Source organism: Rhinopithecus bieti, unplaced genomic scaffold, assembly GCF_001698545.2.
Source record: "Rhinopithecus bieti isolate Rb0 unplaced genomic scaffold, ASM169854v2 scaffold_14665, whole genome shotgun sequence".
NCBI classification, from domain to species: domain Eukaryota; kingdom Metazoa; phylum Chordata; class Mammalia; order Primates; family Cercopithecidae; genus Rhinopithecus; species Rhinopithecus bieti.
In genome coordinates this window covers 206,813-219,346 of record NW_016808467.1, presented here as the reverse complement: position 1 = coordinate 219,346, position 12,534 = coordinate 206,813, and the positions used below count along the sequence as shown (strand labels likewise).

The 12,534-nt window shown below is 40.2% G+C and overlaps 1 protein-coding gene across 1 annotated transcript in view; it reads left to right on the top strand.

Annotated features, from left to right (window-relative positions):
- Window positions 1-12,534, top strand: part of INTU (inturned planar cell polarity protein) — a 97,769-nt gene that overhangs the window by 11,452 nt on the left and 73,783 nt on the right. The window contains exon 2 of the mRNA XM_017886736.1: window positions 5,307-5,842. Within this exon, the coding sequence (XP_017742225.1) occupies window positions 5,307-5,842 (536 nt within the window). The remainder of the gene's footprint in view (window positions 1-5,306; window positions 5,843-12,534) is intronic.

Below are 12,534 nucleotides of genomic sequence, written 5' to 3'. Positions count from 1 at the left end.
TTCTCTGGCTGCCCTTAACATTTTTTCCTTCATTTCAACCTTGGTGAATCTGACAATTATGTGTCTTGGAGTTGCTCTTCTCGAGGAGTATCTTTGTGGTGTTCTCTGTGTTTCCTGAATTTGAATGTTGGCCTGCCTTGCTAGGTTGGGGAAGTTCTCCTGGATAATATCCTGCAGAGTGTTTTCCAACTTGGTTCCATTCTCCCCATCACTTTCAGGCACACCAATCAGACGTAGATTTGATCTTTTCACATAGTCCCATATTTCTTGGAGGCTTTCTTCTTTTCTTTTTATTCTTTTTTCTCTAAACTTCTCTTCTCGCTTCATTTTGTTCATTTGATCTTCCATCTCTGATACCCTTTCTTCCAGTTGATCAAATAGGCTACTGAAGCTTGTGTATGCGTCACGTAGTTCTCGTGCCATGGTTTTCAGCTCCATCAGGCCCTTTAAGGACTTCTCTGCATTGGTTTTTCTAGTTAGCCATTCGTCTAATCGTTTTTCAAGGTTTTTAACTTCTGTGCCATGGGTTCAAACTTCCTCCTTTAGCTCAGAGAAGTTTGATCATCTGAAGCCTTCTTGTCTCAACTCATCAAAGTCATTGTCTGTCCAGCTTTGTTCCATTGCTGGTGAGGAGCTGTATTCCTTTGGAGGAACAAAGGCACTCTGATTTTTAGAATTTTCAGTTTTTCTGCTCTGTTTTTTCCCCATCTTTGTGGTTTTATCTACCTTTGGTCTTTGATGATGGTGATGTACAGATGGGGTTTTGGTGTGGATGTCCTTTCTGATTGTTAGTTTTCCTTCTAACAGTCAGGACCCTCAGCTGCAGGTCTGTTGGAGTTTGCTTGAGGTCCACTCCAGACCCTGTTTGCCTGGGTATCAGCAGTGGAGGCTGCAGAACAGCGAATATTACTGAACAGTAAATGTTGCTGCCTGATTGTTCTTCTGGAAGTTTCGTCTCAGAGTGGTACCCAGCCTTGTGAAGTGTTAGTCTACCCCTACTGGGGTGCCTCTCAGTTAGGCTACTTGGGGTCAGGGACCCACTTGAGCAGGCAGTCTGTCCGTTCTCAGATCTCAGGGTCCGTGCTGGAAGAACCACTGCTCTCATCAAAGCTGTCAGACAGGGACATTTAAGTCTGCAGAGGTTTCTGCTGCCTTTTGTTCAGCTGTGCCCTGCTCCCAGAGGTGGAGTCTACAGAGGCAGGCTTGCCTCCTTTAGCTATGGTGGGCTCCACCCAGTTCGAGCTTCCAGGCCTCTTTTTTTACCTACTCCAGCAATAGCGGGCGCCCCTCCCCCAGCCTGGCTGCCGCCTTGCAGTTGGATCTCAGACTGCTGTGCTAGCAATAAGCGAGATTCTGTGGGCGTGGAAGCCTCTGAGCCAGGCGCGGGATATAATCTCCTGGTGTGCCTTTTGCTAAGACCATTGGAAAAGCGAAGTATTAGGGTGGGAGTGACCCGATTTTCCAGGTGTTGTCTGTCCCTGCTTTGCTTGGCTAGGAAAGGGAATTCCCTGACCCCTTACACTTCCCGGGTGAGGGTATGCCTCGCCCTACCTCGGCTCTTGTTTGGTGCGCTGCACACACTGTCATGCACCCACTGTCCGACAAACCCCAGTGAGATGAACCCGGTACCTCAGTTGGAAATGCAGAAATCACCCGTCTTCTGCGTCACTCACTCTGAGAGCTGTAGACTGGAGCTATTCCTATTTGACCATCTTGGAACCACTGCTATAATCTATTTTCAAGAAGAGGAAAACTAAGCAATCAATCAGTCAATCTTAAAAAGGTTAAAATCGTAATAGAACAAAATTTGAACTCAGCTCTTCATGATTTCTCAGTTCATTTGCTTTTCAGTGTAAGTTGCCCTTCTGTGTGGGGTCTCTTATATACACTTCCCTGTCTCTACCTCTTTATCTTCCTTTTAGTTTCTTCCTCTTTTTAAAATGTCTTTCTCTTCTTAAAATGATGTATTTTTAAAAATCTAGACATTAAGAGAATGGATCCCACATATCACTAGTGAAAATATAAATTGGTATAGTCTTTTGGGTAAAGATATATAGATACACACACACACACACACACACACGTGTATGTTGATGGTTCCTGTAGCTTTGTGGTGGAAAAACAAGAACTGAACACAAAGCTTATCAGTAGGTGAATGACCAAATGTCCTACATCCTTGATATTGAATATTATGCAGCCACTAGTGATTTCTAAGCTGTATTGTTAAGTGAGAAATTATAAAGTTAAGTATATACCTTTATATAGGTACATATATAATGATTCCACTTTTTAAAAACAGTGACAGAATAACCCTATATGAGTTTGTATGTGATTATAAAGCATGGATTTTTTTACCAGTGTTCATGTGAGAGAGAGATAGTATGAGAAAATGACTTGTATTAAGATTGTGTTCCCATTTATTACAATGAGTCTGCACATGGGTGTGCACAAAAGGATGCATGAAAGTATAGTCACCAACTAGAAATCCAGTCAACCTGAATCATGCTCTCCCTCTCTCCCCACCTAATCAGTCTCAGAGTTCTGGTGATTCTCAAGAGTTTCTCAAATGTGTTTCCTACTTTCCATCTCTTCTATTGTTTTATTTGTCATTTTTGCCTCAACTACTGAAACAGCCCCCTGACTAGTCCTGCCTTGAGTCTTGTCCACCTCAAATCCACCAACCATTTATTTGCCAAAGTAGGCCTATCCAGGGATATCTAACACATAAACTCTCTACTTAAAACTCTTTGTTGATGCCTTCTCACCTGCACTACAAAAGCCAAACCCCTTAGGGTGATCTAAAAACCCTGGCAAAACTAGGGCTTGACCACTTCTGTCATTCCCCACCTTCCACATTTACTCTGGCAACTGCAGACTGCCAGTGGTTCTCTGTCTAGGCCATGGGGACTATCATCAGGTCTTTGCTTATGCTGTTACTCCTGTTTGAAATCCTCCTCACAGCTTTCCCTTCAGCTCCCCATCTCTCTCCCTCCCCCATTTATCCTTTTCAAACTGATTTCTGGGGTCTCCCTGATCTCCCCCCAACTTCCAGCTAGGCTAAGCTGGGTGACTCTCCTGTATGGCTAAGCTGGGTGACTCTCCTGTATGCCTCTGTCTTGTACTTACCCTGTGTACTGTCATGAATTCTTCCTCACTTTCTCTTCTTTACTAACCGAGGGCAGGAACTGACATTCTCATCATTGTAATTCTGGTACTTACCACAGTTCCTGGCGCTGTTTAGTTGCTCCACAATTGAATGCCAAGATGCTATCCCCTTGGCCCCCACCTGCTTGGATTGGATCTTTGAATCATAACCAAAAGTGATTTCACATTCAAATTTTAGAGATTGAAATGAATCATCTTCTTATTTAGCAAGTGGAAAAAAATGTTTCTTTTATATATCTCTAATACAAATAACTTACCAGGTTGAAAGGGTGAGATAATAAGGCTGATACACTTTATTCATTGTTTAAATTGATATTATATATATTAAATTGATACATATGTTTTTAAGTAATTAATGTGCAGTCATGATATTTACACTGTAGCAATTAAAATTAAGGTAGCTTTGTTATCTGAATGATTATGGTGGGGATATAGTTATTTAGACTCTCGAGTAGAACTGCATAGTTATTTAAATATTGATTCTGTGGGTACAGATAGGTATGGTTGAAATAAGCGATATTTGGTTAATAATCTGTAACAAGTGAGGCTTAGTGTCTATGTGATGCTACACACTGGGAACCAACAAGTCCCAAAGAAATGTTAGTTTTGATATTTTGAGCTTGTTAGGCATTATTTTTAAATGACTCATATGTAGTTGAAAATTTTATATTAACAACCAGCCACAGACGAGAGCAGTGGTTAGTTTGAGTTGAGTAATAGAATAGTATATTTTGGGGACTAATTTTCAAAGTATTTAGTAAGACACATTTGACTTTTAAGTTAAAAGAACTGGAGTTGCTAATAAACACTGCAGAAAACAGAAATGTCTTCTATCTGATTTAATGATTACAACACAAATTATACTCTTTCAGGCCGGGATATTACAGCTCATGTTTCTGAAAAGACTCTCTACATGTTAATTTTTCTGCTATAACTAGTTTCACTTTAAAGAAGAGCAGTTTGAAAGGTAAACTGTTCATAACATTGGACAGGGTAGAGTTTAGGTTTGTTACCATGAGTATGTTTGCTTCTTAATGCTATTTCAATCATTTTAATAGCAGTAATTTGGTTTTTTTCCGCAGCATACTTCCCAGTTAAAAACATTTTTTATAATCACATGATGAATTATGTAATATATGCTTTGTTTTTTCTACTACAGTTTTTCATAAAAAGGAGCTTTATGGAAATTATAGACTGTAAAGTGATCATTACTATATTAACTGTGATTATAAATGGGTTGTTTTCAGGGCAGATTTTAGTTCATGGTGAAGTGAGTGTTTCTGTTTTGAAAACTTATGTAAAAGTCTGTTAAAGCTGGTAGGCTTTAGCTTTCATTTTAACCTGACAACCATCCTAAATAATTTATATGCAAATAATATATTTTCATGTACAATTTCCTAATGGCATACTTCTGTGGTATAATTGCAAAATCAACTGCTAATGCAAATTATCATTCAGTGAAATTGTTTAAAGTGAACAGTAACCACACAGTGGTTGATTTTATTTTTTTCAACTCATAGATTCTATAAGGGGACCGGCCGGGCGCGGTGGCTCAAGCCTGTAATCCCAGCACTTTGGGAGGCCGAGACGGGTGGATCATGAGGTCAGAAGATCAAGACCATCCTGGGTAACATGGTGAAACCCCCGTCTCTACTAAAAAATACAAAAATCTAGCCGGGCGAGGTGGCGGGCGCCTGTAGTCCCAGCTACTCGGGAGGCTGAGGCAGGAGAATGGCGTAAACCCAGGAGGCGGAGCTTGCAGTGAGCTGAGATCCGGCCACTGCACTCCAGCCTGGGCGACAGAGCGAGACTCTGTCTCAAAAAGAAAAAAAAAAAAAAAGATTCTGTAAGGGGACCATCTTTTTTTTTCATTGGTTTTCCTTTCTATTGCTATGCCTTTTTGATTCCTTCTCCCCCAAATCCTATTCTTCAAAGCTCTACAAAAAAAGCATCCTATAGGAAATAATGTTGAGGCTCACAATAAATTAGAAATAGTAAGGATAATTTGAAATAATAAAGAAGTTTCACCCTTTCCCATCTTCCTGCTCCCCAGCCTCTACCCTCACCCCCATGCCAGGATGACATGCCTTTTTTTATATATATTGGGCTGCTATTAAGATTATCTTTTCTCTCTTTCATAGTGATCTTGAGCCTGAATGGCTGGACAGTGTGCAGAAAAATGGAGAGCTGTTTTATTTGGAATTGAGTGAGGATGAAGAAGAAAGCCTCCTTCCTGAGTCACCAACTGTGAACCATGTCAGGTTCAGTGAAAATGAGATTATCATTGAAGATGATTACAAAGAAAGAAAAAAGTATGAACCCAAACTCAAGCAGTTTACCAAAATTTTAAGAAGGAAAAGACTTTTACCCAAGCGCTGCAATAAAAAAAATAGCAATGACAATGGACCAGTATCCATTCTAAAGCATCAGTCCAATCAGAAGACAGGAGTCATTGTCCAACAGCGGTACAAAGATGTGAATGTTTATGTAAACCCCAAAAAGCTAACTGTCATCAAAGCCAAAGAGCAGCTCAAGCTTCTGGAAGTGCTGGTTGGAATTATTCATCAGACCAAGTGGAGCTGGAGAAGAACTGGAAAGCAGGGTGATGGAGAGAGGCTTGTGGTCCATGGCCTGCTGCCAGGGGGATCTGCTATGAAGAGTGGTCAGGTACTCATTGGTAAGTGTTGCTGGTACACATCCATCCTTGTTTACAGAGATACATGATTAACGATGACACCTTGCAGGAAATGTGATAAAAACAATTATATACAGTCTCCACAGATTAAGAACTGATGAATGACATTTGGTACAGTAGAGAAATGGTTACACATGGTGCACTACAAGGTACAGTGTTCTTAAAATAACCAGTTCAGTGTGTTGAATATGTGTGTGCCTTGTTCAGGCCAAGAAATAGCTTACCTAATTTTCAAGTTTTGAATTATATAATTTTATTTCATCTTAGTTATATTTACTGACGAGAAAAAAAAGTTGATCATAGAGTGATAATTTAGGTTTGAATGGCTATATCCAGTAACAGGATACAAAAATATATAATTTATGAATAAAAATACTTTTAAATTGTATGTTTGCACTTGAGTACACTAAGTTCTTGGAGTGGTTTGCAACTGTTTCATGTGGCATATTTAGCAATGAGTGGTATTATACATAAATTTCCTTTTAAGGGCGTGTGTCATAAAATATATGTGTCATAAAATAGCCCACCAATTTTCAAGAAAAATAAACCCACAAGTTATTCTGAATATATATTAAGATGAGCATTTTGTGTTGCTGATAAATTTTAAGCTGTTAGATACAATGTTTGAGTTAGTAGCAATCTTATTACTTAAAGATAAATGAGTCAACTGTGAGGATATATCATTACTAAAATTTAAAAGTAATAAATTCTAAAAGCTGACAGTCTTTTAAGTTTATCTAGCATAAGAAGTTTAAATGAAGAACATTTACAGATACATTTACAAATATTTCCAACTTTAAATCTGAATTTTATTTGTTTGTTCACTGATTTGGCAGTTTGTTTTTTTAGCATCTGCTAAGTGCCAGGAATAAAAGATTACTTTACTGATCCAATTATTTCTTGAAAGGAGCTATGTTTTAGTGGAAGAGATGGGTTACAGATAGGCAGGCAGTTCCTCACTGTCTGATAAGTGTCATCATAGGGGTTTACAAGGAGGATCATATACAATCTTGTAGGAAGGGCATCTGTGGCAAAGTATGTGTTCCAGAATGATCTCAACAGGATCTGCACACTTTCTTAAAATGTAGTGTTGGTACTCCTCCCACAGAAAGTTGTGCTCTTTGTCATAGAATCTGAGTGGGCTGGTGACTACAGCTTAATTGGTGCCATGTGACTTAAGAGGTTGGATCATAAAAAGTGATGCAGCTTCTGCCTGGTTATTTTGGGGATACTTGCCCTTAGAACCCAGTCACCCTTATGTGAAGAGGCCAAGACACCAGTGATCCAACTGATATTCCCAGCTGAAGCCCTCGCCACCAGATTTGAGTGAGAAGCCTTTAAGATGACTCCAGCCCCAGCCACCATCTGGCTGTAACTGCATGAGGAATCCCAAGTGAGAACCACAGCTGGCCCCAGTTAACCCCAGAACCAGGAGAGATGATAAATGATTGTTGTTGTTATATATTGATGGAGTTTCACTCTTGTCACCCAGGCTAGAGTTCTATGGCGCCATCTTGGCTCATTTAAACCTCCACCTCCCAAGTTCGAGCGATTCTCCTGCCTCAGCCTCCCAAGTAATTGGGGTTACAGGCACCCACCACCATGCCTGGATAATTTTTTTGTATTTTTTAGTAGAGACAGAGTTTCACCATGTTGGTCAGGCTGGTCTTGAACTCCTGACCTCAGGTGATCCACCCACCTTGGCCTCCCAAAGTGCTGGGATTACAGGCATGAGCCACCACACCCGGCCAATTGTCGTTTTAAGCCTCAAAATTATTTGGATAGGCCTGGCTTGGTGGCTCACACTTGTAATCCCAGCACTTTGAGAGGCCACGGTGGGCAGATCACTTGAGGCCAAGGGTTTGAGATCAGCCTGGCCAATATGGCAAGACCCCATGTCTACTAAAAATACAAAACTTAGCTGGACCTGGTGGTGCATGCCTGTAATCTCATCTACTGGGGAGGCTAGGGCATGAGAATCACTTGAACCTGGGAGGCAGAGGTTGCCAAGATTATACCAAGATTATACCACTACACTCCAGCCTGGGGAACACAGAGAGACTCTGTCTCAAAAAAAAAAAAAAAAAATTGTTTGGATGACTGATTATGCAGCAATAGATGACTGGAACAGAGGCTAATACATACTTACATTCCCTTGGGTCCTCAACTTTCCTTCTTGTGAAATGATAGGATTGAACTAAATATCTCTATGGTTTGTTCTTTTAGTTCTGTAAAAGGAGCCACAATTCATTTAACATGCTCCCCTTTCAGTGGTGTTTCCTGTAAGTTGGTCGTTAGATCTTGAGGCCTATCAAACATATTTTATAGGTGGTCTGTGTGCTTCCATCAAGAACAATATATTATCTGCTGTTTTTATTTTATGATATTAGCAGTTATTGATGACCATTGCCTGGATCCATTAATTCATTGAGGAACTGCAAAATGGTGGTATTCCAATTCTGTCTGTCTTTCTCGATATTTCAGTTAGACTACTTTCGTAAAAAGAAACTCCCCATCACCTCTGTTTGGTAACCTTGACATATGGTTCAGACAGGAAAGGCAGGATAAATGTCTAATTTTTCTTCTTTTAAAGTTTTCACAAAAACAAGTTGGTACCGTTATTCAAGGACTTCTAGAATGGTAGGTTGGGAGGGGCCTTAATTCTCTCTAGTTTAGTGCCCACATATTATAGATGAGGGATTGAGATTGAAACTCAAAAAAAAAAATTGTAACAAAATTTATTGTTAGTAAATGCACTGGCAGAAAACATTGAGTTTTGAATGTATAAAATGGCAGTATAGTAACTGCTTTTCAAAAACCAAATTCCCTTTCCCTGAAGTCAAATTTGGCTTAATTTAAAGAATCAATTTTAATTCACAATTTGATCTCATTTTTCTGTCCCATACATATTTGCCACTCCTTCTGTCCATAAATCCCCACCTGTAACAAGCAAGGCTGATTTATTTTTTTTCCTAGCTGACCCCCAGATACATGTTGTATGTCCATCTTTGTTTTTTAGCATTCGTGGTTCCTTTTTTGGTGCATCACAAAGATTGCTTTATATTATTAGGCTAGTGCATTCATCTTCTATTGCTGCCGTGACAAATTACCACAAAATTAGTGGTTTAAAACATACAAATTTATTATCTTGCAATAATGTAAGCCAGAAATCTAAAATGGGTCTTCTTGTATGAAAATCAAGGTATCCACAGGGCTACATTCCTTTTGGAGGCCCCAGGGAAGAATCCCATTCCTTGGCCAGCTTTCAGAGGCTACCTGCATTCTTTGGCTTGTGGTCCTGTCCTCCATAATCAAAGCCAGCAGAATAGCATCTTCCAGTCTCTCTCATGCTGACCCTGACACTTCTGCCTTCCTCCTATAAAGACCTTTATGATTACCTGAGGACCACTCGGATAATCTTCCAATCTTTTAAGTTAATTACAGCTGCAAAGTCCTTTTTGCTGTGTAAGGTAGCATATTCAGAGATTTCAGGGATTGAGACATAGACATCTTTGGGGGGCAATTATGCTGCCTACCACAGTTGGGGGTTTCTTGGTAAAATATGAGTTTTTTTCTTTTTGCAATAGTAATAATATACGTTCATTGTAGACAATTTAGAAAATACAATTAAGCAAAAAAAGAAAATTCGCTATACCCAAAGATAACATTTTGATATATATCCTTCCCTTTTCCTACCTTTATGTACAATAATTTTTTGTCAAAAATAATGTCTTAATTTGTATATTCATTTTATATATAGTATAAACACAACAGTAAACAAACTTTTGCATATATATTTTCATAGCCCTTGGTGCCTTATGTAGTAGCCCTTTAGTACACATATGTTGTTTGATATTAAGTATCTACTGAGAAATTGATGGCTTTTCTCATATAATTAACTTTACATTGAGGAACTGTGATAAACTGGCCTCTTTTAAAATATTTTATTTGGTTCTTAAATATATCTCTTAATAAAATTTTCTCTTATTTCTACCCATCAATAATTCCCAGGCCATTTCTTATTTAAAATGCAAACCAAGGCCTGGGCGCGGTGGCTCAGCTGTATATCCAGCACTTTGGGGGCCGAACGGTTGCGGTACGAGGTGAGGAGATCGAGCCATCCTGGCTAACCCACAGTGAAACCCCGACTCTTACTAAAAACAATTACAAAAAAGCTAGCTCGTGCGAGGGTGGCGGCGCTGTAGTTCCAGCTACTCGAGGCTGAGGCAGGAGGATGTGTAAACCCGGGAGGCAGAGCTTGCAGTAGCTGAAGATCTCAGCATCACTCTAGCTGGGCAATACCCCAGGGGACAAGGCCTCCCCAAGACTGTCTCAAAAAAAAAAAAAATAAAAAAAATGCAAACCAATCATATAGTTCATTTCCTTTTAGCCTTTGAAATGGGACAGAGCATATTAATGACTCCTGTGTACTTATTGAGAAAGACCTTTCCTGGAGTGTAAGATGTTCACAACAAAGGTGTGATGTCCAGGAAGCCGGCCATGTCTGAGTCACTTCACAGAAGTGCTCAGAAACACTAGAGGAAAACAAATGTCTGGGAGAATGAGAAGTGGATATAATACTTATTTCATAGAATGGGAAAATTTTCTACTAAACATTTAAAAATATTGAGTATACTACACTTGCTTTAAAAAATTATTTTCATATATTTTTATGATGAGCCATCTCCTCTTTTTAGAGGTTTGTTAGACTTGATACTTTTAGATGATACTCCCTATGACACTCAGCTATATAACACTCAGACATGTATTCATTAGGATTTAGAGAAAAAAAGTCATTTGGGATATCATCCAATGGAATTTTAGTTTAAAGTAACAAATTTAAAATGGTTTTACTATTTCTGTGCCCTGAGGATAACAACTATAGACAACAGAACTAATCATTAGGATAGGCCAAAAGTGATTTCATTTTACATTGGCACAGCTATACTGTGTCTATCATTCCTTTATTTCTTTTTTAAATCACTACAGCTGTAAGTAATTTGACATAGTACTCTTGTTTAATCTCTTATGTAGGATAAATTAAACAGGCATCTTGTTGTGTCTTTTTTTTTTCCAAGTGGACTTCAAGTTGAAAGTTTATTTTACTCCACAAGTTCTTACTTTTAAGAAAAGTTTGTCCGAAGTGTTGTAATAGTTAACCATCATAATGACTTGGTGCCCATGCTTGCAAAACTCTCATCTGAATTGTATCTCTTGAGCATCTAAAGCTAGTTCAAGCTTTCACCGTTGGCCTAAGAAACTACTCCTGCTCACTCTGCACTTAACCCTGTTCTCATTCAATAGAGATATCAAGGAGAGGAAGGAAAAAAAGGAGGAATAGCAGTACCTAAAGTGTCAACATTTTCATCTGTTTGCCAACCCTACAGATGGCCAAGTGATGCCTGATAATGGGTTGCCTTAAAGGAAAGGAACTCTGTACTTAGGGAACACCAATCTTTTATAAAAAACAGTTATTAATAATAAGATACTGAGCACAGCATTGACCTTATTATACCATTCGGAAAGCAAGCTTGACCTTTGCTCAGGATGGAAACACTATCTCTGTTGTCCAAGGCTGTTCATTACACAAACATCTTTGAAAAGACAGTCTATTTTTTATTTGCGGAGGGGGCGCCCAAGATGGCCGAATAGGAAAAGCTCCAGCCTCCAGCTCCCAGCGTGAGCGACACAAAAGACGGGTGATTTCTGCATTTTCAACTGAGGTACCAGGTTCATCTTACTTGGGCATGTCAGACAGTCGGTGCTGGTCAGTGGATGCAGCCCAACCAGTGAGAGCTGAAGCAGGGTGAGGCATCACCTCATCTGGGAAGCACAAGGGGGAAGGGAATTCCTTTACCTAGCCAAGAGAAACTGAGACACAAAACACCTGGAAAATCGGGTAACTCCCACCCTAATACTGCACTTTACCAAGGGTCTTAGCAAACGGCACGCCAGGAGATTATATCCCACGCATGGCCCAGAGGGATCCACGCCCACAGAGCCTCCCTCATTGCTAGCACAGTAGTCTGAGATCTAACTGTAAGGCAGCAGTGAGGTTTGGGGAGGGGCACACGCCATTGCTGAGGCTTAAGTAAGTAAACAAAGCCGCTGGGAAGCTCGAACTGGGTGGAGCCCACCGCAGCTCAAGGAGGCCTGCCTGCCTCTGTAGACTCCACCTCTGGGGACAGGGCATAGCTAAACAAAAAGCAGCAGAAACCTCTGCAGACTTAAATGTCCCTGTCTGACAGCTTTGAAGAGAGCAGTGGTTCTCCCAGCACAGAGGTTGAGATCTGAGAATGGACAGACTGCCTGCTCAGGTGGATCCCTGACCCCTGAGTAGCCTAACTGGGAGACATCCCCCACTAGGTGCAGATGGACACCTCACACCTCACATGGCTGGGTACACCTCTGAGATGAAGCTTCCAGTGCAAGAATCAGACAGCAACACTTGCTGTTCAGCAATATTCTATCTTCTGCAGCCTCTGCTGCTGATACCCAGGCAAACAGGGTCTGGAGTGGACCTCAAGCAAACTCCAACAGACCTGCAGCTGAGGGTCCTGACTGTTAGAAGGAAACTAACAAACAGAAAGGACACCCACACCAAAACCCCATCAGTACATCACCATCATCAAAGACCAAAGGCAGATAAAACCACAAAGATGGGGAAAAAGCAG